The sequence below is a fragment of the Pleurodeles waltl genome, chromosome 3_1 (assembly GCF_031143425.1).
Source record: "Pleurodeles waltl isolate 20211129_DDA chromosome 3_1, aPleWal1.hap1.20221129, whole genome shotgun sequence".
NCBI classification, from domain to species: Eukaryota; Metazoa; Chordata; class Amphibia; order Caudata; family Salamandridae; genus Pleurodeles; species Pleurodeles waltl.
The window spans coordinates 769,266,561-769,292,536 of record NC_090440.1 but is presented as its reverse complement, the minus strand read 5'-3'; the positions used below and the strand labels follow the sequence as shown (position 1 = coordinate 769,292,536).

The window sequence follows — 25,976 nt, the reverse complement described above, 5'->3', positions numbered from 1 at the left end:
GGAAGTCCGGCAGTGATCATAATATGGCGGACGGATGGTAGCCACGGTGACGGTATTTTAGCGGCTGTCACTGCGGCAGTAGGTAGTTTTTACCGCCAATGAAAACATGAGGGCCAAAGCATCAAGGAATGACAGAATGACCTAATGTCTTCAAGAGCAGTGTGGTTAAATTTAAAGTAGTCCCACGTTGTCATTGGTCAGAAGTATCTTGCGAGAAACATTTGTCCAATAACATTAGTATTCTATATCAGAGATATAACAAGACGGTCTTTCACACGTTGATGATTGGTTCTTCTCCATCTGCGTACATCAGTCTATACAATAAATCAATTTGTAGATCCTTCCGTCCTCTACCAGTAGGCCCACTGTTAGTCCCTCAGAGCGTTGCTTTCCCATATGCTTAGTGTCAACGGTTGCAATAATGTAAAAACATTCAGTTTTACACACATTTGCCAGAGAGAAATACATTTTTTTATTACAGGTTTTGGTTAACTTTAAGACTTAGACAAAGGATTTGTTATTCAGCAAGCATTAGATCATTTTACTAACTTTGCATTTTTCAGCGTTTGGCAGACATTCAGTTTCAGCGTAAGCCTCGCTAACTTGAGACTTTCAGTTAGCCCAAGTAAATTCATAATGTTTAGCTATAAGTATGACAGATTAACGCATTTCAACAATTATATAAACTCTTAATACATTTTAATACGCTATTAATAAATAACTTCGTATATGATGGTGGCCATATCAAGTAGGCACATTTTGAGTCACACGTTATTTTCTATGTTAATACATTTTCTATGTTAAATCAAATACAGTAATATTTTAAATAATTATTAGTGTTAATTTCAGCGCTCAGCTTTGTAGAGTTACTGCTTTGTGTTAGCCGGCTATCCTGCTTGTGCTCCCACCAAACTTTAAAAATGCGATTGTGAGCGTCAATGGTAAAACCCGGGGTCAGAAAAAACAAATACTCAACTGAGTAGGTGTGCTCTAGAGCAGACTTCGGATATCTGCAGAGGGACCCTCGGTGCTGTATGTGCCCAAAATGTGTGTCTGTTGTTTCTTATCTTGCAAAGTACAACCGCCCCACCCAGCCTATCACTAAAATCTGCACAATGAAGTTTCATATATTTAATTCTCGGAGCTCTGTGTAACAGTTGTCTGTTTGAGAGCGAAAGTGCACACATCTCTCAAAAAGCTGAAGTTTTTTACTGTGGACATTAGCAGACCTAGTTGGAGGCGATTCCTAGGCCTATATCAGTATTCCTTCTCTTATTAAAACCTTTCTAAATTCAGAATAGAAGATCTTGAGCTCCGTATATGGTCATACTAGAGAGGGACCAGGGTTTTCTCGGGCCAGAGGCAGAAAGGAACAGGACACTGTAGGTGGAAGTGTTACTGTGGTTGGTTAATAGATGCTGTAAGCACAGATCTGAATGACTGACATCTGGAGAGTATTTTCTGCTGAGTTTATCTTTTTAAACATTCACGTGTACTACCAGGTTAAATGCGCAGCAGTAGGTCCAGCTATGTGCCATTATGCTTCTGGTCACCCCTACTATATTTACCAACTACAGCCGCTTGTATTTCAATCTTATTTATCTCACGTGATCAAGCCAGTTTTAGTTGAGGTAGAGTGGAATAAGAGCCAGGCCTGTAGGAAGTGGGACAGAGGATTCATTATGCCCCAGGCCCTGCATGTTTTGAGGGTTGCACACTTGTGCTGCCACATTTATTTATATATTAGAAAGAAGGCCTGTCCTGTTTCTTAGTGCTGAGGTAGCTAATACAGATAATACCCTTCAACTCTCAAAGATCTGCCATGTTTTATCGTTCTCTTGCTGGGCATTTTGTTTTAAACTTTGATACCAAGGTTATGTGACCAGACTGCAGGACAGAAGATGTTCCCTGGTGGTATCAGTGCAGACTTGGGCCTCCTGGCATGGGCACCCAGGAGATGAACTATGGTCACAGGTGTGCTGGCAAATCGAAAGTGAGTGAGGGAATTGTGAGGAGAATCCCTGCAACTAGTGACAGTGCCGTAAGAGTGACACAGGGATGACGTGGCGTCATAGATCCCTATGTGGCCAAGCCACTGGAGAGCTGGGAGTCACACACCATAAGTTGTTGGTGTGGGAAAGAGTTCAACCCATTGCCACACCGGTATGACATTGCATATGGCCAGCCCGTGGTCAAGGGCAGCGCAGAGCAGCATGAAGGGGACTGCCTGGCATCATGAATGTATCAGGTGCTGCCTGGCAGAAGCCAATTCTGGTCACCTTATGACAGATCGAATAAATATTGGCCTAAAAAGTGTACTTCACTCGATCACCAGTTTAAGCTACTACTGGAGAAAATGTGTACACATTAGTGAAACGTCGTGCGTTGATCCAAAATGTGATAGACTTTCCATCAACCTAAATAGGCTAGTTGCTGGAAAGAGCTGTCACAAAACTCACCTCTGCATGTTCCGTGCCTTTTGTGTAGTGCGTGTTATGTTTTGTGTGTGGTGTGTATGGTGATGTTAGGCCTTCTTAGAGAACTAAAGCTGTCTGTGGTGAAACCTAAAAAATGCATTGATCCGTCTAGCACCATTAGCTCACAATTGTGTAGTGTTGCAGAGTTGTGGACTAGCATTCCATTGTTATTCTAAATGTTGTATTCACTTCTCTCTATCTCATCAATGTAATGTGACACTTTTGCTGGTATTCTTGCCATTAAGCTGTTCTCTGTAAGTTGTCTAAGCAGATAGTGACTATGGACTGTCTTGTTGGTGCACTTCGGTTCTAATAACGTCTTCGTAGTTCAATCTGGAGGTGTTTGATTACATGTATATGTAATCGAAGTAAAAGTGCATATTCATCACTAGCAAACCTACACATTGCCCTAATAATATATTTTGTTCAAGTTGTTGACATATTTACGGTGAAAGTATAAAAACAGCACCTAATCTGCAGCCAGTTTAATTTGTGCTGGTGCTCGCCAGTGGTGGGCAGAGTACGTCATTACATTTTGGGGATCAGAGTTTTCATCAGACTGTACCCCTGATTAGGTGAGAGAGAGAGAGAGCAAGACGGAAAAGAGTAGGTAGGGACAGACGGGAAAACATTACCAAAGAGAAAAAATGGATGAACCCACAAGTGTGAGATAAAAAGGAATGCTACGCAGGGTAGAGGAAGAAAGAATCATGATTTGGAATCTTAACTAGCCAGTCTTGGCATTTGACAATCAGGGCATTACACCTCTGCATCAGTGGTGAGCTCCATATAAGCATTGTGGTTCTGCACCTGTTTATGCATTACAACTTAAACACTGAAACCAAAGTTATCTTCATGAGGGCTGTAGTTAAATGGGGGAGGACAAGTTGAGACGAACCCCACATAAACACCTAGGCTCATTCAAAATAACATTCAGGGAGACTGTGGCCATTGTTACATATTTGTTTATGTATTTTTTTGTTTAAACAAAAAATAATTCCTCCTAAGTTATGTCCTTAATGAGAAAGCAAGAAAGTTGGGTCAACATTTACAAGCTCGCAGACTTTCCCTGCTGCCACCTTTACTTTGCTGACAATAAACGCGGCAGTCTTTCTCTCTCTATCCGTGTTCTGTGTAATAATTGCACAGCAATATGGCACGTGGCCTCAGTTGCCCATCTGTCTTTACCTAGTAATGGAGTTGGTGTGATTTTATCAGTATAGCTGCTCCCAAGCGAACTTCAATGGTACTTTTTGAAGTGTTTCCTTGGTATGAGTACCAGGTAGGATACAATCCAGTAGGAAATTGGGTGTTTGGTTGAGGGGATGAGAACCCTGCATAAACAGAAACCAAATTCATGTCAGGGTGAACCACAAAACTTATAAACGTTTCCTATGCTTAACCACGTAGTAGTTTAGCACAAAACCAGTTAGGCTTAACTTATAGGAAATGTGTAAAGTATTTATACAGCACTCAAACAGTAATAAAGGGAAAACACAACACAAGAAAATCCCATATCAATTAAGAAAATAGAGAAAAATGTAATAAATATTTGGACACCACAATGACAAGAATCCAATTAATAGAACCTGAGTTATGAATTTTTAAAGTTTTTAGTAAAAACAAGCACCAACCATGGGCATGTAGTCACATAATATCACGGCAAAGTCAAAATTATGGCTAACTTCAATGGAGGGTGCTTTGGATACAAGAGGTGAATTGGGCCCGGTCTCCACTTACCTTTGGATTTAAAAGAATTTGTCGAAGAAAAATGTCTGATAAGGAAATAGTTCAGCAGGGCCAGTCAGCCGGTGGCCTCCAAGGAGGAGGAGGTGCCTTTTTTGGGGAGCCACTGGACGAAGTCACAGTGAAGATTCCTAGGTTCTGTCTCACTCTGTTTTTTGGAAGCTGAAATTCTCCAGTGCAGCAAGGGAGCAGGCTGCAGCCGACAAAGGCTCCATAAGGCCAGATACCCTTCTAAAGAGGACCTGCTGAACAGGATCTGCTGCTGCAGAAAAGAACTAACAGCAGCAGCTTTGTGAAGTCAAGTAACACATGTTGCTCCTTGGGAGGATCAGCAAGCAAATAGGTCCCAGTATCCTGTCAGTTCTAAGCTACTTTTTGATGGAGAATGTTCTAATTCCAGAGTTTCTGTTTTTAGCTGTTTGGTCATCTTTGATTCCACTTGGAGGGTGGGGCTCACTCCAGGAAGGGTCCGGGTGCAGGGTTCAAGTTGTAGAAACCTTTTGTGTCCATGTAGCTCAGAACAGGCGACACGCCAACTAACCCTTGGACTCTGATAGTCCTGGGATCAAGCAGCAAGGCAGACCTCAGGCAGCAGGGCAGTCTTGTGAGGGTACAAGGCAGGCTTCAAGGAGCAGGGCAGTATTTTGGCAACAGCTAGGCTGTCCTCTGAAGTACAAGGTAGTTCTTTTGGGATCCTTAGCAGGTCCATGAGTGAACTGAAGAGTGGGTCTGAGGGTCCTATTTTTATACCTGGTGCTAGTTTTGATGGTTCTGGAATTTCCTTATTCCCTGCCCAGGTTTCAAGGGGTCTACGGCAGTGGTCGTCAAACATTTTTGAAGACCACTGCCTACTGGGGAAAAAAAATCATTGGGTCCCCCCCTCCAAATTTTTCTAAATTATTATGTTATATAGACAATGCTCAAATATGTCTACATTTATTCAAGCTTTGCAGTTAAGTTATGCTACTGTTTTAAAAATGCAATCAAAGACATGATGCCTGACATACAATTCTGGTCAGCCAGGTCTTACAAACATCTAAAAGTAGCCACAGTGTGATTATTAGACGTGAGGGTAGTTGATTTGAAAAGTATTTGGATTTGCTTCCCTTTTGACGCATACTCCCAGTTTGGATATAAAAGATAAAACATGATAGTCATGGCCCATTACAGAGCGGATTACTGCTACTCATTTTTTCAGTTTAAATCAAATTCCTGTTATTAGCATAATGCTTCTTTTAGCCAGAGCCTGGAGTCTAGGGTGGAAAAAGGCTATTGTGAAGTTCTTTGAGAGTGTGCTGCGGCAGCTCCTTTTAAATTTAAGTGAGGTAGGAAACAGGTCCGCCCCACACATCTTACCAAACACCGGATCCCCCTTTCTCTCACTGTCTGGGAGAAATACCCAAAAGTCGACTGCCATGCTAATTACAGACATGTGACCCAGGACACAGGCTGCAGGCACCAAATATTTAGGCCAAGAACACACCAACTTTCTAAAAGTGGCATTTTCTGAGTTGTAACTTTAAATCTGACTTTACAATTAAAGATAATTTTAAATTACAATTATTTTGATACCAAACATGAAATTTCCACCTATTTCCAATGAAACGGTATCACTTATTAGCTATGATAAGATAACCCAACATTATTCTATGGGAGAGGTAGGCCTCAGTACTGAAACACGAATTTCATAGTTCTTCATTACCAGGACATAAAAAACTTAAAAGTACATGTCCAAATTTTTTTAAATACAATGGACCTGCCTGTTTAGGGCTTACCCTAGGAGTGACATATATATTAAAAATGGAAGTTTAAGTTTTGCAAAGAATGTATTTTGCTAGGTTGAATTGGCTGTTTAAAAATGCACCCAGGCTGCTATGGAAGTCCTGGGACATGCTTTAAGGGGCTACTTAAGTGGGTGGCACTATAAGTGTTGCAGGTCCACTAGTTGTGTTTAATTTACAAGCTCTGGGTCCGCGTTGTACCACTTTACTAGGATTTACAATTAAATTTAATGTATCAGTTGGCTGTTAGTCAATCTTATTGTGTTTAGAGGAATGAGCACAAGCACCCTAGCACTAGCTAGCAGTGGTAATATACACAGAGCCCCAAAGCCAACAGAAATGAATTTCAGAAAACAGGAGGGAAGAAAGCAAAAGCTTGGGGGAAGACCACCCTAAGGACTGTCCAGTCTGGCAACCCCCTTGTGGGAGCTAAGACTGAAGTATTAGGGACAGCCTCACACCCAAAGTTCTAAGATCCATCTGCCCACCTCTGTTCTCTGTGGGTACCTAAAATCTCCTTGTCCATCACACTTCAAAAGACATGGACTGCTACACTATTGGGTTTGCTTTTTATGGGCAGGCTCTAGACCCCTAAAAACAATGGGCCATATAGCAGCCCTCTCATTGAAGGAAATCAGTGGCATAGATTGGTAGAAAGGGGCTGTCCCCCTCACTGCTTTAAACAAGGCCTGTCCCTTTCCTTTGAGATGGTGCATGAAACACCATTACTGAAAGTGACTTCACAGAAGCTACTAGATCGTATGAATACCTTATTGATTATAGAACTAGGGAAGCAACATGAAGGTTCATATTATTCACCTCAAAAGGGGATGATTCTCCCCTTTCTGTCAGTACCTCAGATGCAGATTGTCCTTTCACTCTGCATTCTTACTCTGCATCCATGGCAGGACCCCGTGATGTCCAAAATCACCTGTATACCCGTTTCCTGTCGGGAACTAGAAGTAGTTAGAAAACAACAATATTACTGTTAAAGAATATAGAATTGAGCAAGTGTGAGCGTGGCAGCTCCTCTTCCACCAATGCAGCATCTATGAATCTCACAGCAAGCATTCCCACACTTTTCTTAGTGACCGTGGCACGCTGCATACATGGTTTGCTTAAATCATGGGACAGAAAAGGCCATAACTGCATGTACTGGATCTAAATTCATTACCTTCGATATTATTAAAGGCACAGCAGTAGATAATTGGTATAACACTGAGTCACAAACACACCTCAAACTGCAAAAAAACGCAATGTAATTGTTAGCTAGATCGCATAGAATTCGCAAAAAGCACTTCAATGGACCTTAAGCTTCTCTAGTGTTAGAAATGTGAATAGTCTGGTAGGACAAGCATATACGATTCTGTAATGAATAAAAATACAATGCTTAACACTAGAACTTCTTCTGACCTTGGAGCACATCTTTCATACACATGAATATATAAAACAAATTGTCTGGAAGTACCTTTTTTATAACCATGCGTGGAAAGGTGTGTTATTTATTGGTGAGTTTTAACTTGACTTGCAAAATAGTGATGCTTTCCCTTCTAATGGTTTCTTGCATTCAGAATAGTTTGTCACAAGCAAGACTGATGCTTACATAATGCAAATAAACTCTGGTGGTACTAGATTACAACAAATGGCCAGAAATTGAATTGTTGGCAACATAAGGTGAAAATTCGAGAAAGCAAAATGTTATTTTGCCCGGAGCGCTGATAATTTTTGCACTGTTCTTGGTTACAAGTGTGTCCCCATCAGACAAATGGAGCTCTAAAAGTATTTCCTATGGTGATATCGACAATATCACTATGGATTTGTATGGGCCAAGCTAGGTAGGATGGAATCTATGATGAATGCCAAAAATCTAAAAATGCGTATACCAATAACAAAAGATGTAACATTCAGTGGATGGTTACTTGGAACCGCCAGAACCGCCGCAGCCAAGAGATAAGAATGGGGTATCCGCTGACTCAAAGTGAAGCCATAATAATATGGAGAGATGCCAGTCACTATAATTCACGCCCTCAGATATGCCGTTTTAAGTGAAAATTACAATACGCGGTTGGACGCAATGTTTAACATTCCAATATTTTTTTTTTAAGTGGAGCTACTCCCTCTTTCCAATACATCTGTGATAAAATCTCTGAATTGATTGCACTTAAATACACCTATCGCCTTTCAAAACACCTGCAAAAAAGCAGGATATTTAGTGTTTTATAAGTCATGCTATAAGCAAGGAATCAGACTTGCTCTGCTTTTGAATCACTTTACCTTTTGAACAAAGGTACACACCTAATGTATGAAACTGTCAATATGAGCTTAAAGAGGTGATGCCACGACTTCAATCGCTGACTGTAAATGAGTTCTTTAAGAGTAAGAAATCTCACATATATATAAGATTTCTGACTTTTTAGTGTCTCATTACAGTATATATATCCAAAAGCCACAGTTCACTGTCGAACTCTTCCTAACTGGTGCCTCCTTCGTGCAAGTGGCCTGCAAGCTTTAATTTTTCACACCAATAGCTTCTTACAGGAACACACCGGGCCGCTCACTTGTTAACCAATCTAATTTATTTTAGCCAGCATGACGCGTTTCGACTAAAGTATTTTTCTCAAATGCTAGTGTCAATAAAGCCATTTGCGTGTAAGTCTTTAAATAGTCTTTACCACACTCCCCCTTCAAAGATGAATTGTGGCTAGCAAAGGACTACACTTAGTCCAAAATTAACTCCATTGGTGCATCGCCATCATATTTTCTCAAAATTAGTTGGTCTTTGGTAATTATTGGTCCCAATCACGATAAAAGAGACCCAGTGTCTTTCTTCATTCCAAAGTGGATACCGGATGTTTCAAACTCATTTTATACTGATAGTGCTTCTCTTTGCCCCATTATGTGCTGTCACGTACAATTAAAACAACAATGAAAAATAATGACGTCTTTTTTTAGGATGTATTTGGTTACAATTTTTTTTATCGTACCTTCCATGTGACATAATGACTAAAAATACAATCGGTGTGTGTAAATCCATGGATAGAAACACTCGCAAGCAAATTAATGCAAGTGGTGGTCATTTATGCATACTTTGGGCTGTTCATGGAGATCGTGGGTTCGTTTTCCAGTTTTCCAATGCTGACATTTAATTTAAGCTTTTTAATTTATCGTGTGTAAATTTAAACATTGTGTTAGTGAGTTTCAGTTCCACACAGCGCTTTCCAAAGTATTGCATTACTGAGTTTTAGTGAAGCAAATGCTGTCCACAGGCTGCTTCTGAATGAAAGCGATTTAATTACTGTGTGTAGCATTACTTTGTAACTTGCTTATTTTTAAGGTAAGCCATTACAAAAAATGCACTCTGTAGGTATTTCACTAGTATATTGTCATACAGTAATCCTTAGAGAAAGGGAAATGCACTGACGGGGTAAAATGTGTCGGGGGCACTCATACCCGTATCCTTCTGATCTCACGTGGTCTCCAACTCTGTTCTTTGTAGACAACATCCAGGTCAGAATTTCAGGGTAACCACTCACTATGTCTTTGATCTCCACTAAGGATCTTTTTATCCAAATGTATTTTTGCAAGCATAGCATAGCTTTAGCCCATGCAGAGTACAGATTGCCACCCTGACGTGGGATGGCTACAAAAAGTCTTTGTACACGAGGAACATTTTTAATTGCTGCTTCTTGTCGTCATCGTAGCTCTAGGTTTAGAGGGAGTCCATTTTTGTGTGCCTTTGATATGACTTCCACTTCTCAGCTGGTTATGAGAAGGAACATATGAGTTTCTCTTTGGGGATGCTGGATATGAATAGTTTGCCTATGTATATGGAACCTGGTGCCCAGAGTTCTTTCATGAAGCAGACAGGCTCAGTTGTCCATAATTCCCTGCTCAATGAGCAGCCAATAGTGTGAGAAGGAGCATCTGAATTTTTGTTTGGGGTGGGGTTTAAATAGCTGTCTGAGGTAGATGAAGTTTTTTGCCCAGTTTTCATTAATCTTGCAACACTGTTGCATGATCAATGGGCAGCCGCTATATAATTAGAAAACATAAATTTGAAAGAAAAGGCTTCTGTATGTTATTTTAAGGTCGACTCCCCAACTTTATCATGTTTCGAACCATCAAGTACAGGATGACTGCTCTTGGGTGGAGATCAGTGGAATGTTGATTCCGGTGTTATAATACTTTTATTAATATTTCTTGCAAATTTAAAAGTGATTTTTAGGTGCCTGATGCACTAGGTTTATAAATGTTATATAGTTAAAACCAAAATATAATAGAGGAGGTGTTGTATTTACAACAACTAATTAGTCATAGTCCGTCCAGGAAGTTCACCAACATCTAATGAACCATTAAAACAATGTTGTGAGCATTCTCGCTTGTTTTTGTTTTCTAGTGTCTGAACTGCAGGAAGAAGGGATCAATGCCATCAATTTACCTCTCAGTCCAATTCCATTTGAACTAGATCCTGAGGATACCATGCTAGGTGAGGCTTTGAACAGCCCATGAAATATTTACATAAAAGCAGCAAATACATTTATTAATACTCTGTTCTATTTCTTCAAAGAGGAAAATGAAGTTAGAACAATGATTGTTCCAGTTTCAAGAAATGACCCCAAATTACAAGAACTTATTAAGGTAAGTTAAATTTGCTATGTTACAGAGATAACCCATTCAGACTTTTCTCTTTGTTTGTCTCATTGTCTTTTTCTCACTGTCTCAGATGTGATTGTACATCGCTATAATGTAATGTACTTTTTCGAACGTCACAGTTCTTCTATTTTGTTGTTTCTATATGTTTTTCTGTTTGAAGGTTAAAAGAGCACCTAGAACAATTCAGCCAGAAATACAATTTCGAACTGGGATTTTTTTACACCAAAGTTGTTGTTAATAAATGATACAAATATTTGAAAACAGTTCAGGGGAAATGTATTATTTGCAAGGGAAATTATCAAAAAGCAGGTGACATTTTCTATTGTTATTTATTGGCCATTTTTTACTTTCATTCTTAGTTTGCATGTGGGCTGACCTTTTTCCTTGCTGTAGCTTCATGTTGTATGTTTCAAGTTTTAGCTAATCCATGCAAGTCATTAAAGTAGTATGTTTCCTGTTGCTCGTATCCTCATGCTGTAAATGTTTGGGTTCCTTTCCAGTGTTTTCAGTCTCCCTCTAGCATAGACATCAAAAGTGAAGAGCTCAATTCATTGTTAATCATTGAGAATGTGTATGCATGTCATTAAGTGACAGCAACTTTTACCTTGAATATGCCTTTAGAAAAGACGATCCCTTATAAGAAAGTGGATGAAGGCCCTGTACAAATAGTAAAGTCAAGCCCAAGTACCTTTTTTAAATGAAAGAGAAATAAACACACACCAATATCAACTGTATTGAGCCTCATTGGTGAGGTGCTGGTTGAGTCTCTTTGATCTTGGGACTCAATGTCTACTTATATGACCTAAGTAAAGGAACCTGACTCAGAGAACAACACTTCTTGCTATGGGGGAAGGAAGCAATAAACCACCATGCAAATCCATGAATTTGCTGTATGATGAGTGATGCCATTAGGCTCCCTTTGCCTCCTTGCACACATTCACACTAGAACATGGAGATTGCTTGCAAGCCTGGAGGCTCTTATGATGTCAAGATTCTGGCTTTAAAGAAGCCAATGGCAGATTTGAATATCTAAGCAAAATCGTTGAGAAGATAAATACACTTTATGAAAAATAAGGCCTTGAATTGCTGGTGCCAGATTCTTTTGAATTTACTTACTACAAAACACAAAAGTACTTACTATGGTGGTATTGAGCACCAAGTATAAAACCAATTCTGTACTACTCTAGCGAAAGAAGAAACTTGAAACTCATTAAGAAGATGGCATGAATTAACAATTTCTTGATGTAAGGATCTGGATAGCTGGAAACACCATTCAATATAACCTCAGAGCTGTTCCTAATTAGAAAAGGAGCTTTAAATAGCAGACATTAAGATGCAACTCTGTGGATCAATGTTTTACATAAAAAATGGCTGCATAAAAATGCAAACAACTTAGGATTCCACCAGGATAATCACCAGCTCCTCTGAAGGACAAATTCATTTTGCAAGACAATGCTTCATTCTCATGTTAGCGTTTTACACATGTTAGAAAGAACATATATGAATGGAAGATTCTCCTCTGTACTCACGTGCCTTGAAATCTTCCTTCCGTGTTTCTACAACCATTCATCTAGTAAATAACAATCTATAGCCCAGACTCAGTTGAATAATAAACAAACTGCCTCTATTTTGTGTCATCATGTTTTTGCTTTTCAACAAATGTCACATAATGGATTGCAGTCAGCCTTTTCACTCAAGAGCTCTCACAATGTTTTATTGCACATTTTCTACTCACTTTAGATAGTCACTAGCTCTTTCCTAACACCTCATACATAAAGGAACAGGTGTTTGGATTTTAGGAGAGATTCCCAGCTTCTTCGTAAGCCCTAAAGTTGAGTTAAACTCAACTCCCAGTGTCAAGCCTCCGGAAGCCAGGCCATTAAGTGACATATTATCAGCACAAACTCCAAGGTACAGTCTAATCACTTTCCTGTCTTGACCACCAACTCATAACTGAAGATGCATAGGACAAAGACGCAGCTCATATCCCATACAGGGCATCAATCTTTAGCAGACAAAGGTTTCCATTATAGAGGTGGTGCAGAAGGGCTTCCTGTGCTGGTCAAAGAAACCAAACCTCTTGTGAGAGGGCCTCTTTTTTCTGGGACCCCATTGAGTCAATCACCAAATGTTCCTTGGAACATAGTGGGTGTAAACAAGTGACCTTAGTTAGAGGTTACAACTTGTGGTTGAAATGTCAGCTTCCCTTTACAGCTATACTTGATTAGCTCTGCTGAAAAAACATATTTAACCTTGTAATTGTTTGATGGACATATTTAGTTATTCAGGTTTAAATTATCAACACATTATTGAAATGTTTTACAGGTGTTAATTGACTGGATTAATGATACTCTGGTAGGAGAAAGAATCATTGTGAAGGATCTAGCAGAAGATATGTACGATGGGCAAGTGCTTCAGAAACTGTTTGGTAAGAAAAATTATGCAAATTGTTACTTACAGATGCGATTTCATGCACCTGTACATTCACTTTTTTGCTCACACAGATTAACAAGTACTTTAAAACCACAGTCCTCTAAAAGGTCATGTGCTTAGTGAAAAGGGTATGAGTATGGTTAAGAATATATTGCAAAGGGAGAAGGATGCTGAATGTGAGGTACATTTGTTTCCTTTCTGTTTGTCCATCTGCAATGCAAACCTTTTGATTGTGAATGTAAATGTTTACTTATGTACATCTACCTTAAGGGAATTGGTCTTGAGTGTTATAAATTACTTTGCTTCAGTTCTCCTTATTTCTGTGAGACTAGATAGCCTCTTTTCAGGATTTTCATGAGCTTTCTCAATATTTTCAGGAGAAATGTCATGTCTACTGCTCTACATGCCTCTGAGGATTACAGTATCTGCATGTATTTTGCAGCTTCCTTCATGCCCAAACAAAAGTCTATAATTTTTGCCGGTTATTTTCGTGCAAAGTGATAAAAAAGAGAGAAACATTCTCAAATAGAACCTGCTGTCTACAGCCCTTTGTCTTTCCCTTCTTTTGTAATTGGGTCCCTTTCCTATGTATCTCTATAGTCCAGTCTTTCCTATGGTCATTGACGTCTTCATGGAATGGGCAGAGCTTGTCTGATGCTTTTCCTCCTTCTAACTGTGTGTTATGTAGAGGATGATGGTGCACACACCTTTTTAGGTCTCAGCAACTAGACAGGGCATGCTGGAAGATGTATTGTCAGATTACAGTAGGCTTAGAGTACCCTGTTTGCTTCCCATTGGTTGGCTTTAAAGTCACTCAGATTTGCTTTATTCTTATTTATTAGCTTGTGTGGCTTTCCTTCCTCTTCTTTTGATTGTCCCTCACTCAGAGGATGGGTGTATTACTTGTGTACTTCCACCCCTTATTTTTTAGGAGCTACTTTTCACCTTTTTTTTGAGCTCTCCACAAGAGTGCATGTTTTTTTCATCTGTCTCTCTAGTGTGCTTCTTTCCTGCCTCCACGCTTCATGCTATGCTCTATGTCTTGTCTGTGTGCTCCTGCCTTGCCCACTCCATTGTTCTCTCATCCGTTTACTTTCCTTCCTCCTCCTCTCCCTGATATGCTGTAAACTATGTGTCACAGAGTAGCACAGTGGGCACTACTTGTTCCAGCTCCACAGGTTTCAGATTTGATACCAAGGATTGCACAGTTTTACAGTATCATAAATGTTAGGTCTTTCTTACAAGACATATCAACACTGTGGTACCAACTTATATAGCAATAGTGGCAAGAGCTGAGTACTGACGGTAAAGTGTTTTGCATTTTTTGCAAAGGTTCTTTAATTGTTGTACAACCACATCTTATAGGCTCTGAATAGGTGGGTCTTTAGATGTGCTTTGAATGATGGTAGATTGGTGTTGAATGCTATGTCTTCAAGCAGATCATTCCAAAATCAGGGAGCCAGGTTCTGAATTTTTGCCTTCTTTATTTGCAGGATTTTTAGTCTTATCCTTGTTTTGTTTCTATTTCTTCTGGTGATTGGTAGGAGGGTAATTCAAGGTTTGTCACTTTGCGCGTGGTACAAGCTAACTTGCTGTCATACGCGTGATGGCACTAAGAGGGACAAGTGCAGTTTTTGGAAGTCCAGCCATTATATAATTTCCGACATTGAGTTTGCTCCTGTCTGTGTCCTCTTACACCTTAAAGTCTTTGGCTAGGATGGAGAGTTTCAGTTTTTTATGAAGGTGGACCTGCAATGAGGCTATTTCAGCAAGATTAGTGATGTGAGAGTTCATGCTTAACGATGAATCCGAGGGATTTTGGAGAGGGGACACAGGTGAGAGTGATTTCTAAGTCGGTTAGGCTCAGATGCCAAATTTGTGAATGGAGGAGAGTAAATTCAGTTTTGATGAGGCTAAGTTGAAGGGATAATGTATTCATCAAGTTCAAAAGATTTTCCATGATGTATTTAAGGGATGAGATATACAATAGGTTTGATATTTTAAGAAAGATTTGCATGTTGTCATCATAGTGGTGTATTTGTTAGTCCTTTTGTTTGTAGCATTAGTTCTAGAGGGTTCATATTAAGGACGAATAGTAGAGAAAAGAGGATAGTGCTTTGAGGTAGAACACAAGATGATAGAGAGAGTGTGCTCTGAAACTGTCCATTTTAACAAATTGTGATCTAGAGGTGTTGAGAGATTTGAACCATTTCTAGACAGTTCCTTCTAGTGGCCCCCTTTGGTATCTAATAAAAATACGAATGCATTATATTTTCAAAATCAACCTTGTTACAGTTACACAGCCTTTGCATCGACTAATACTAAATATACAGAAGAGAGAATGGTCAGACGGGCAATACATAAACTAAAGACATAGCGGAGAAACTCTGTAAGAGTGGAGCTGACCCTCTCATTATCAGCACCTCCCACCAGGCCCCATTATGTTTCAGCCAGTGATTCGATGTGGAGTTACCAGGACTGTAGATACAGATTTCTGCTGGTATCTCCATTTCAAACACTGGCCATTATGATTGTATGGACCTTTAGTCTGTGATAATATTTGGGATGGGTTTATTGTGTCCACTTCTGCATGTTTCCCAGTTCTAGGCCTCCTCCATGCACATTGTCCTTATTTCAGCCCCTTGGGATACCACTCCATCTGACTCGCACTGAGGCCCCAACAGGACAAACCACACTGGTCCATTTTGTGCCCACAGCATAGCCTGAAATAAGACTATAGAGCCAGGGACAGCAGGCCTTTCCTCTTGGGCATAGCGACCATCCACATTAAATTCTACAGTATAGCCCACATTAAACCAGAATTTTTACAGAAAAAGTCAATTTCAATATCAAAATTAACTTATGTCATTTATTACATAGGAGTGGACAAAAGTCACCCCAAATACATATTTCTACCCCCAAGCAGGGCCAATAGTGAGAGCCAAAATAGGGAGACAGCAGTGATGTTTTATCTTAATGGGTGTGGAGAGGATAGTGTTGGAGAGAGAGAGATGATGAAGCTGCAGGCATTTGGAGACAGTTGTGGAGTACTTCATGCTTAGCATGGTTTTGGTAGTGAACATGTGAATCCTAAGTCTGCTGCAGAGAGAAGATATTATGCCAATAAGTGAAGACAGTGACCAAAATGTTGGGCCACATTACAAACGATATATGGAGCACCTGTAGATCACTGGACAGCAGAAGATTCGGGTGGGGCAACAAGCGATAAAAGGCAATGTCAGGCCACTAAAACATAAATAGTAAAAGGGATTTTCCCTTTGGGGGTGAATAAACAAGAGCCTGTTTCATATACAGAAACCAACCCAGTTACTGTCCTCTAAATCACAAGACACCTCACACATTAGAGCAGGTATGATTGCACAATTGCAAATAACAGAGGAGAGTACAGAGGTCATGAGGCAGAGTTTTGACAAGCTTGATGAAATTGCCTTGTAATTGGCAGGCAGATTGAGACACACTGTTTATGACTAAGCCGGTGATAAAGGGCCCATGAACCCTACTACTCCATGTTAGGCCAGAGATTAGGAGGCCATTATGAGGGCTTTGCATGTTGGGGATTCATCAATCCATCCAGCCCTGGAAGCAGCCCTAAAGGAGTAGCTAACACTTTATTATATGTAAAACACAAGTTGCTACTGCAGAGAAATAGTTCTCCTGGTCTAATGTAATAGTTCATGGGTTTTCCTTCAGAGTTGCCTACAAAATCTGATGTTTTATCCAATAGTTTTGGAAAATGGTGCTATAAAATTAAGTCATAAGCTCCCACCTTTGTTAAAGAGTTCCTTGGTTACTCTCGAAGAGGTGGGAAAGTCCAACAGGGCCCAGCAATGTTCTTCATTAATGATTCATTAATGCCCCTTGTTGTAAGGGTAAGATCCTCCCATAAGTGGCATGGGTAGATTAATAATACCATAACCCTGCCTTGTGGAGTAATGGATTGTGAGAGGGATGGGTGGAAATACGGCTTAGGAGGCTTACTTAATCTTTTAATTTTCACTATTTTATTGAACACAAAAAAATGAGGGGTCTATTTCTCCAGGTCACTAGGATTGAACATAGACACTTCAAAGAACAAAAGTTAATCCTGGTTCTGGTGGTTCTTTCTGTGATAGGATTGCTTAATGAATTTGTGGTCTCTTATTGTCCCCATCTCAAAAGCGCCTCTCCTCGGATGTAGCCATTGGGACCCTCAAATAAAGGAACAAAAGGAGCAGTAAGTAGCCTGCTCATAAAGGAGGGGGGAGGGTTGCCACCACCAAATCACCCTGGAAGAGTGTGTGAGGATTTTGCTCTGCATGAGAGTGTAGAATGGCTGGGGGAGGGGTCAGCTATCTCTAAGTACTAGGCCTTCTTATCTCACTTTTATATGTGGAGTTTTCCCCTCCAAAGGGGAAAAGAAGGAATGCAAAAACCAATTTAAGCAGAAAAAGAAATGCACCGCCAGAACCCTTTTCTTGCCCTCTTTATTAGGTTGGATGTGGCAAATGTTACGTATATGTAGGTATCTGAACCGATAATACCAAGCGGTCTGTACAACATGGATAATAGTGACAAGCAGAAATAACCAAAACCAAGGAGAGAAAAAAAATACAAAAGAAACTCAAAGAGAGCAATTTGTGGTGCCCGCCTCCTTCCCACTCACCGCACTAGCCATAACTCTCCGGAGTTGTCTCGTTAGTCTCGCCAGGTGGCATCCACCACTCCCCGCACCAGGTCTCAGGGGGCTTCTGTGTTGCTGACCTTGCTCTCTTCTTTTGAGAAATTGGGCCACTCCTGCCAATGTGTTTCCTCACCTTTTCCTTCTCCCTTGCTCCCGGACTAGTGTGTATTTCCTTTCAGCTCCCTCTATCTCCAGCTCCATACACAGTGTTCTTCCTGCTGACAACACACCCACCTCTGGGGATTCCCTTTCGCTTTGTAGGCCTCGGAGTCCTCCTCCTGCGTCCTGTAAGGGAATGTCCGTTTTCAGGTTTTCCATTTTGATGGCCTGCCCCTCAACAGAGTGTCCGTTTCCTGCTGCAGTACTTTCGTTATGCCATTTTTATTGCCCTGAAGATGTGGAGTATGGGCTGAACATTCCAGTAAGGAAAGACATTGGGATGGGCCCCTTTCACATGGATCAAATACTATTTATTTATTGTTTATATATTTGTTTACCTATTCATGTACCATGCCCAGCGGGGCAGCAATAGATCTACATATACATAGGAAGGAAAATTGGATAAATAAACAAATAAGCAAGACATTTTTTTAAAGAGATTGCATGAAAATATAGAATATACAGAATTAAAGGTGAAAGGTAGGAATCGACATCCACTGTTGTAGCCAAATATCTAAACAAGAGATGTGAAGACATCAAAAATTAATATACAATTAGCTTAGAAAACTAAATATAATTTAGAACTACATATACATTCTATAACCATAGGATAACCACATAAGCACAATTTCAAATTTCCTTCAGAATCATTTAAGAATTACAGTTTGTGGGGGCAGTATTTCGACATGTCTCAGGTGAAAGGTAGTTTGGAAAAATAGTTAATTTATGAATATTGATGATTTATGGCTTGCATTTGAGTTAATTCATTGTGTCAAACCAGGATTACATAAGTAAGAAGTAGTGAGGTCCCTGAGGGTCTGTACAAGGTAGGCTGTATGTCCATGGAGGAATGTCTGCAAAAAGATAATAGAACATATTAGAATCCTTCAGGTGAACCTTAAGGAGCTAGATGTATGAGGTTAAAAGCTTCAGGGAATGGATGGAACCTGTACTGGAGAGCTAAACAATTTTTATTGCCGGGAGTGATTCTCGAGGTAAGGAACTTTCCCCTTCCCGCTCAGACCAGTGCCATTAAAACCAATCTGTTTATCGAGAATTCTTAGAAGAGAAACATTGTTGACAGTGTCAAATGATGTTAATATGTCAGGAAGAAAGAAGAGGGTGGATTTACCTTTAAGATGTGCAACACATCATTCAGCATTTGTAGCACTGTTGTTCTGTGCGCTGCATCCCAAGCGTAAGTCCTATTGGGAATCATCGAAGACTTTATTTTCATAAATAAATGTTTATAGGTGCTGCACAGTGCAACTTTTGAGAGCTTTTGCTAGGATGAAAGGAGTTTAAAAAACAAATAACATTTTTCAGATCTTGTTATCCAACCAGTGGTGCTGGAAATAAATATGTTGGAGATGCTATTGGTATCCTGAAGGGAGTTCAAAGGGGGATGGGCATTAACAAGGCATGCTCATTTTCTTCTATTGTTTGCTGACTATTCAATGCCAGACTCAAAAATGTTAGGCAAGTTCATCTAATCAACTGCTGCTGAGTCTTTTAACATGGACATTTTTGTCCAATTTGGCTTTTTCGGATGGCAAAGTGAGACCTTTTTTACTTTTAGCTGAGTGACACAAATCTACAGGATATTAGAAGTAGGCGGCAGCTTGTTAAAGATTTTAACATTCACATGCACATAGAACACATGCTTGCCCTACAAGCTCAATTTTACCAGCATTTCTCAAAATGTCTACCAATATGACAGGATATTCAAATGAGGCATGTTAGGGTCAACTAAACATTGATATCAATTTGAGTGATACATACAAGGTTGAATGTCTCTGGTGCATTGTTTTTTAAATTGGGCCTCATTTCGAAAAGTTACATAACTGTCAAATCAAGTTTATTATCATACTTAATTAAAACCAGTGCCAACTGTAAAATCAATACACATACTTCCAGACTAAGTAAACAAGCAAAACATCCTATGTTGTGCTAACATAAAAGTGCATGAAGGTTATAAAAACAATCCCATCTTATAAATATTATCCCAAGGACATTTTCCTAAAACGTAAACTATAAACGTGTGCGAAGACCTGTAAACAGCACTCTGTTTCAGCTTATAATACGACAAGGTACCTTAAAATGGGCTGTGTTAGGAGCATGCTAAGTCCTTTCCCCACCAGAGGCTGGGCCTTAAGATCGGGCTAAATCAATTAGCTCATTTAAAGTGCCTGTGCAGCATAAAACGTTAAGCTTCATTTAAAGAGCAAATCCATGTAAGGACTACTGGGGGGACTGATTGGCTGAAAGGTTATTTGAAACAAGGGTTTCTCTTGCTAGCTCAGCTGCAAGGGGCTAATTAGACCTTAAGGTCGCTGCATCCTGCATTTTAAAATATCTGTTAATAGCTACCCGCTAGCATACTTTTACTCCAGGGTCTCCTGGCTTATACCTATCCTTACTCCGTCTTTTTAGACATTTCTTTAAAAACGTTATGCCCCTACAAGCCAGACGAATTGAGGTGCCCCCATGAACCTTTTTGGTTGCTGCGCTATTGCTCCTCAATTTCCATCCAATATAAATTACTGATGGAGCCAGCATCTGCAGTTCGAACCCTCAACCAAAGTTTGTTATAAGCACACTTATGCTGGAATTATTGGTTTTTAAACCTAAATTCTAAATGTACCTGTACTGGTGAAGCTGATTTTGGGATCTGGAACAGTGGTTTATGGGTCTTCATTTGAATTTGGTTGAAGGAGGCTATTTCCTTGCCCTGCATGATTTCTGGTCCATAAGTAACTGTTGGCATTAAACGAGCCAACACCAAGATGGCTAAATGAAGGACAAATCAGTTTTTGTTTTAGCAGCTTAAACCCATAGATAAGTGACTGTGCTATTGCTTGAGTGGCAACAAGCTGAGGGTTAAAGGTAATTTTATGATCCACTATAAGTCCCAAGTATTTGTACGAAGGACTATCTCCACCCGTTTTCCTTTAACAAACCATGCAAATGACTTGTATCTCGAATCAACCAGCTGAACCACCTTGGTTTTATTCAAGTTTAATTCAAAAGCTTGCTCATTCATACAACTGGTGGGGGCGTTAATACTGCGCTGCAAGCTGACTGGAGTTTGACTCATTAAGACGATATCATCTGCATATTGTAACCAAGCCATTGCATCAGAGGCCAGAGAGGGTGAGAATGACTGTTTTCCAGTAGAAGGGCACTGGCCAGGTCTGCAAGGTATAGGTTAAGCTAAGAGACATCCTTGTTTGAGAATGTTTGAACTTTGTTCATAATTTGACCGCCCTCTCCAATTTTGACTTGCTCTCAGGTTTCTGCATGTAATTCAGTGATTGCACTCAGTAGGCCACTGGTAAGAACCCAATCTTCCAGTTTTTGCCACAATCGGGCACCAGGAACATGGTTAAAGGCCGACTTGATCAATGAAACACGCAATAGCTGACATTTTCTATGTTTGGGCTTCTCAGCTAGACTAGATAGTGGGCTGTTTATCAGTGTTCCAGTGCCAGCTCTGAATATTGTCTGACTTTGTGGTATGAGCTGTTTATTTTTTATAAAAGTTATTAAATGGTGGAAAAGACAGGAAGTGCAGAGCTTTGCTTTATCGTCAATTAAAGCTCTAAGCCTATAGTTTAGAGGAGAGCTAGGATTACCACTCCTGTAAATCGGATGGAAGATATTTCCATGTGTCTGGCAAAAGCTTTGTGTGGTGAAGGTCATTAAAAAGATGTGCTAAGTATTAGGCCAAATAGCTTACTCCGACTTTGAAAAAATCGTTTGGGATTCTGTTAGGACCTGCAGCCCCCTTCCGATTTTAATTTCTGTATGATTGCTTTCGGCTGTTCTAAATCCACGACAATAGAGGTGTGTTCAAAATTGTTTTGGGGTGTGCAGGTTTCCAACTTCACTTCGAATCCAAAGTTGGCTGGGGCCAGTCATGTTTTACATTTGCACGTAGCCGGTGGGTCTTCGCCCTTATCCTCTTCAGCTAGCGTTGACCAGTGGCATAACTGAAAATCCAGGTATCACTGCATTCTGTGATGTAACAACCAAATGCAAACAACTCTTGGTATGCAATGCAATTTCTTAACCATCTTGCGTACTGTCAGTTGCTTGGAGTGTGTGCATAAAGAATATGTTCTGAATCCTAATTTCCACGTAAACTGCAGTATGTGCACAAATGTACCCCATTGTTATCAGTAAAGCTATGGTGATACATTCAAAGGTAAAATTGTGCGGGGTGGTGGCTTTAATGCTCACCAGGACTGATTTTTACAGTAAATGGCTGATTAAGGCAGTAGACGAGCAGAAATGCTTTTGGAAATTACCTCCCAATTTAGTCCCACATGCCTTACTCTAAATGGGTAAAATTGTGTTTCTTTGATTTTGTGATCTTAAACATTCATATTTGCTTTTGTTATTTTATTTTTAGACTTGTGATATTCATCTTTTACTAGTTAGATATTTCTTACAATGCACTCAGAAGGTGCATTAACCAATTACACTGTTATATTATGCCTTTAAGTGGTATTCAGCTGGTGGCTAAGAGTTGGCTCCTGCTTCTGTCTAGATGACTTGAGTTCTTTTGTTTAATAATAGTGCCAGAAATATAGTTCTTATGATAGAAAACACACCACATACAGTAAGATGCTGAAAAAATAAAGCAAATTAGCACCACCGGTGATATAGTTCTTTTTGGTAAACCGAAGGAATACTTTTTAAATTCATCCTCTGCAATAATTAACACAGTGCTCCAACTTATAGATTGGCTCTCGCATTTTCTGCTCCTATCGTTGGGTGGAATGCACTGGGGCAATGATATGATTGTGTTTCTGTCACAGGCTCTAGCCTGGCAGGGTTTCCTCAGTGACCGCTACGTCCACATTGGCAGTGTTAAGGATAAAGTTATAACCATAAAACCTGTGTTTCTTGTGTAGGGATAACGGTGTACCATACTCAATGGGCACTAGGGAAAGCCTGAATAACTTATGGCTACAGTTGCCATACTGCTTTAAAGTCATTACATAACTGTGTTTTCAGGCCTAGGTTTCCATTTAACAGATATATGCATTCTATAACTCAAAGTCTTCATTATCACTTATTAGACGAGTGCACCTGGTAACAATGATTTTGCAATCTGCTGATGTGACCAAGTTAGGAAGCACGCAATGGCAAATTCCATAAAATTGGGCTTGGTACAATATTGTGTGATTCTTGTCTTGGTTCATAATCTGAGAATGCTGTTGCACATTTTCTCATTGAGGCATGTTAGTCGATTGAAGCGCAGCATTATGTGACCTACTTCTTTTGGTCATGGAGAATGGCTATTGTCCTTATTTTTTTAGCAGAACGCTCCTCCATGTGTTATTTTTTATTTTGCACTAAAATAATATTGTAGACAGCTTTCACTTCTCCTCCTATAGTATGCACAATAGTATTAATTCAACTGTTATCAGATCTGTTTCCTCTTTTTGGGTGGTTGTTTCTGTTCACATGGAGAAGGAGCAAATTGAAGGTCCTCATAAAGTTACTCCTTCATCAGCAGCTTGAAAAAAATATTTTTTTGCCAATATCTAGTTGAAATAGCACGTGACATCCCATACCTTCACACTTCTTTGCAAATTATGCTTAAAAGACCAAGAAACATAAGGATTTCTGTACAAGACAGAGGGAAATAGGGAAATATCTATCTTTGGTTGCTATTCCTAATAATGACAAGCCACAGTAGTGAGGCAAAAAGAAATTTGCAGTGTGAACCTTTCTGGATTCACCATTGTTGTCCATTAATCTGTGGTTGGGTCCAGAATTGTCTCTGTTTCCTTCTCTCTTTATTTTCAGTGGGTGTTGGTGACCATTTGGTGTTGTGTCCCTCCCTGAGTACTTCAGACATACACCCATGAAGCTCCATTGCGTGGTCGTCATCTTCAGATTCTTTCTTCTGCCTTTGGGTCTGGATACAGTGGAGGTAGCTCCCAGACAGAGAGGAGAATAGGGAGGTACGATTAAACACCATTAGGCATCAAAGAACATCGAAGGTGATCACAGGTTTTACACTGAAGATCCTAGGGCTTTCAACCCTAACAGACCACAAGGTCTCTCAAACAGATGGCTGGAAAATGGAGGCAGGGCACAGAACATACACCATTCTGGTTCTGCCCTAATGGATGCTGTGATCAAGTGTGCAACTTTTGTTTATTCAGGAACCTCACATGGGAGAGCTGCAATGCCAAAGTCCACCAAAAACAACAAAGTATGAGAAATGAGAGGCACAGTTGCAAAAAAAAGACCTTAATGGCAGAGGAGCCATACAGCTACAATGATGCAGAATTGGTGAGGCTAGCGTCGGATGCCAAGGCAGTAGATGATGAGGGACAAAAGGCTGCTCGGAGGACTGGCAAGTCAGTGACACTGATTTGCAGGAGGAAGGTGTGGACACATGCTGTTGAGGCACTCGTCCCACCAACATATATGCATATCATGCAGTGGTGAAATGGGCAGCAGACACCTACTGTGTCAAATTTGAAGGGGAACAAGGGGATTCATGCTTCCTACTTGAAAGCCTTCTGCCATCCCAAACAAAGAGCCAGTTTGTCCCAGTGCACCTCAGTGTTCTGGACCAGGGAAGGGAAGCCTACAAGGAGGCAGGCATATCAAAGGCTGCTACCCCATGTGTGGAGAAAAAGTACAGGTATTTCACACAGGACCCCACACACATTAAGGCATCTGTGGCTGCTGATTCCATTGTCTCCATGACACAGAAGTATGCCAACTCACTGACATCAGTGGTTCCACCACATAGAGAAAGCAAGTGTGTGGACATGATGAGCAGGACAATGGAGAGGTCAGCAGTGGTTCAATTGAGAATCTCTAACTCCAGTTCCCTCCTGAACAGAGATGAAGGGTCTCGTATAACATCACCCATTGGAATATGATAGGAGAAGGAAAGTACCTGTCCAAGCAGGTATTTCTGGTTGTCTTCCCCTCCTGTAGTCAGCCCTGGATGAGGTAGACACCACTAGCATGCAACTCTGTACCAGCACTACGGTCAGGAGGTACGTCTGGGTAAAGCTATTTGGGTTCAAACAAGGGGTGCAGGCAGCAGTGGTGAACATGTCCTCCACGTGTAAGTCCCTCTTTGGATCAGCAGTAAACTAGTCCCTTCAGCAGATGAAGATGAACAACATGATAGCCAAGTCCAGGGTTGTCATTCAGTTCAGGGGGCAATACAGGCGAGCAACCGCCAAATGATGGAAGATACGTGCATGAGGGGGTTCACCATCCTCAGCCTCTCATACTTCCTTCACCACATAACAACCTAGCCACAGCACACTTACACAGGTGCACTAAATTGTACAACAGAGGCAGCCCTTATGAGGGAGGGATTGCAGAAGAGGTGCGGGAACGAGAGACACTGGCCACACAAGAAGGTGACTCCTAAGAGCACCCCCTACACTGAATACCAGTAGGGGGCAGAATCAGAGGATACCTCAGGGAATGCACATCACCTCTGACAAATGGATACTCAGCATAATCCAACATAGATTTTGCATAGAAGTCTTAAAACCACCATCCAACATCCAAACACTAGCGAGACCCCAAAGCAAGAAGATCCCAGACCTGCTGTGTAAAAGAGCTTTAGAAAAGGTACCACCATCAGAAATGGGCTAAGCGTGAACTCAGCCTTCTTCTTGGTACTTAAACATGTCCCTAAGTCTCATCCTGGATCTCAGGACTCTGAACATCAAGACACAAAGTTTTCAGATATCAATTCCTCAAGAGGTCACCCTACTCATCATAAAGGATGGGTCTACATGACAACAATAGACCTTAATGATGCATACCTACATGTGGCAACTAATAAAAGACCCAATAAGTTCTGGAAATTAGTTATAGGCAAGGATCACTACCTATTCAAGGTGTTGCCCTTTGGAATAACCAGTACCCAGCACCAATGCATCCACAAAATGTTTGGCCACCATAGCGGCCCACCTGAGGTAAAAGGGGATCCATGTCTTCCACTACCTTAATGACTGGCTCATAAAGGCAAAATAGTACCAGCAGTGC

General features: G+C 40.5%; 1 protein-coding gene across 1 annotated transcript in view; it reads left to right on the top strand.

Moving 5' to 3' along the window:
* PARVA (parvin alpha) overlaps window positions 1–25,976 on the top strand; it is a 196,507-nt gene that overhangs the window by 84,104 nt on the left and 86,427 nt on the right. The window contains exons 2-4 of the mRNA XM_069223585.1: window positions 10,401–10,490; window positions 10,572–10,642; window positions 12,983–13,085. Of these exons, the coding sequence (XP_069079686.1) occupies window positions 10,401–10,490; window positions 10,572–10,642; window positions 12,983–13,085 (264 nt within the window). The remainder of the gene's footprint in view (window positions 1–10,400; window positions 10,491–10,571; window positions 10,643–12,982; window positions 13,086–25,976) is intronic.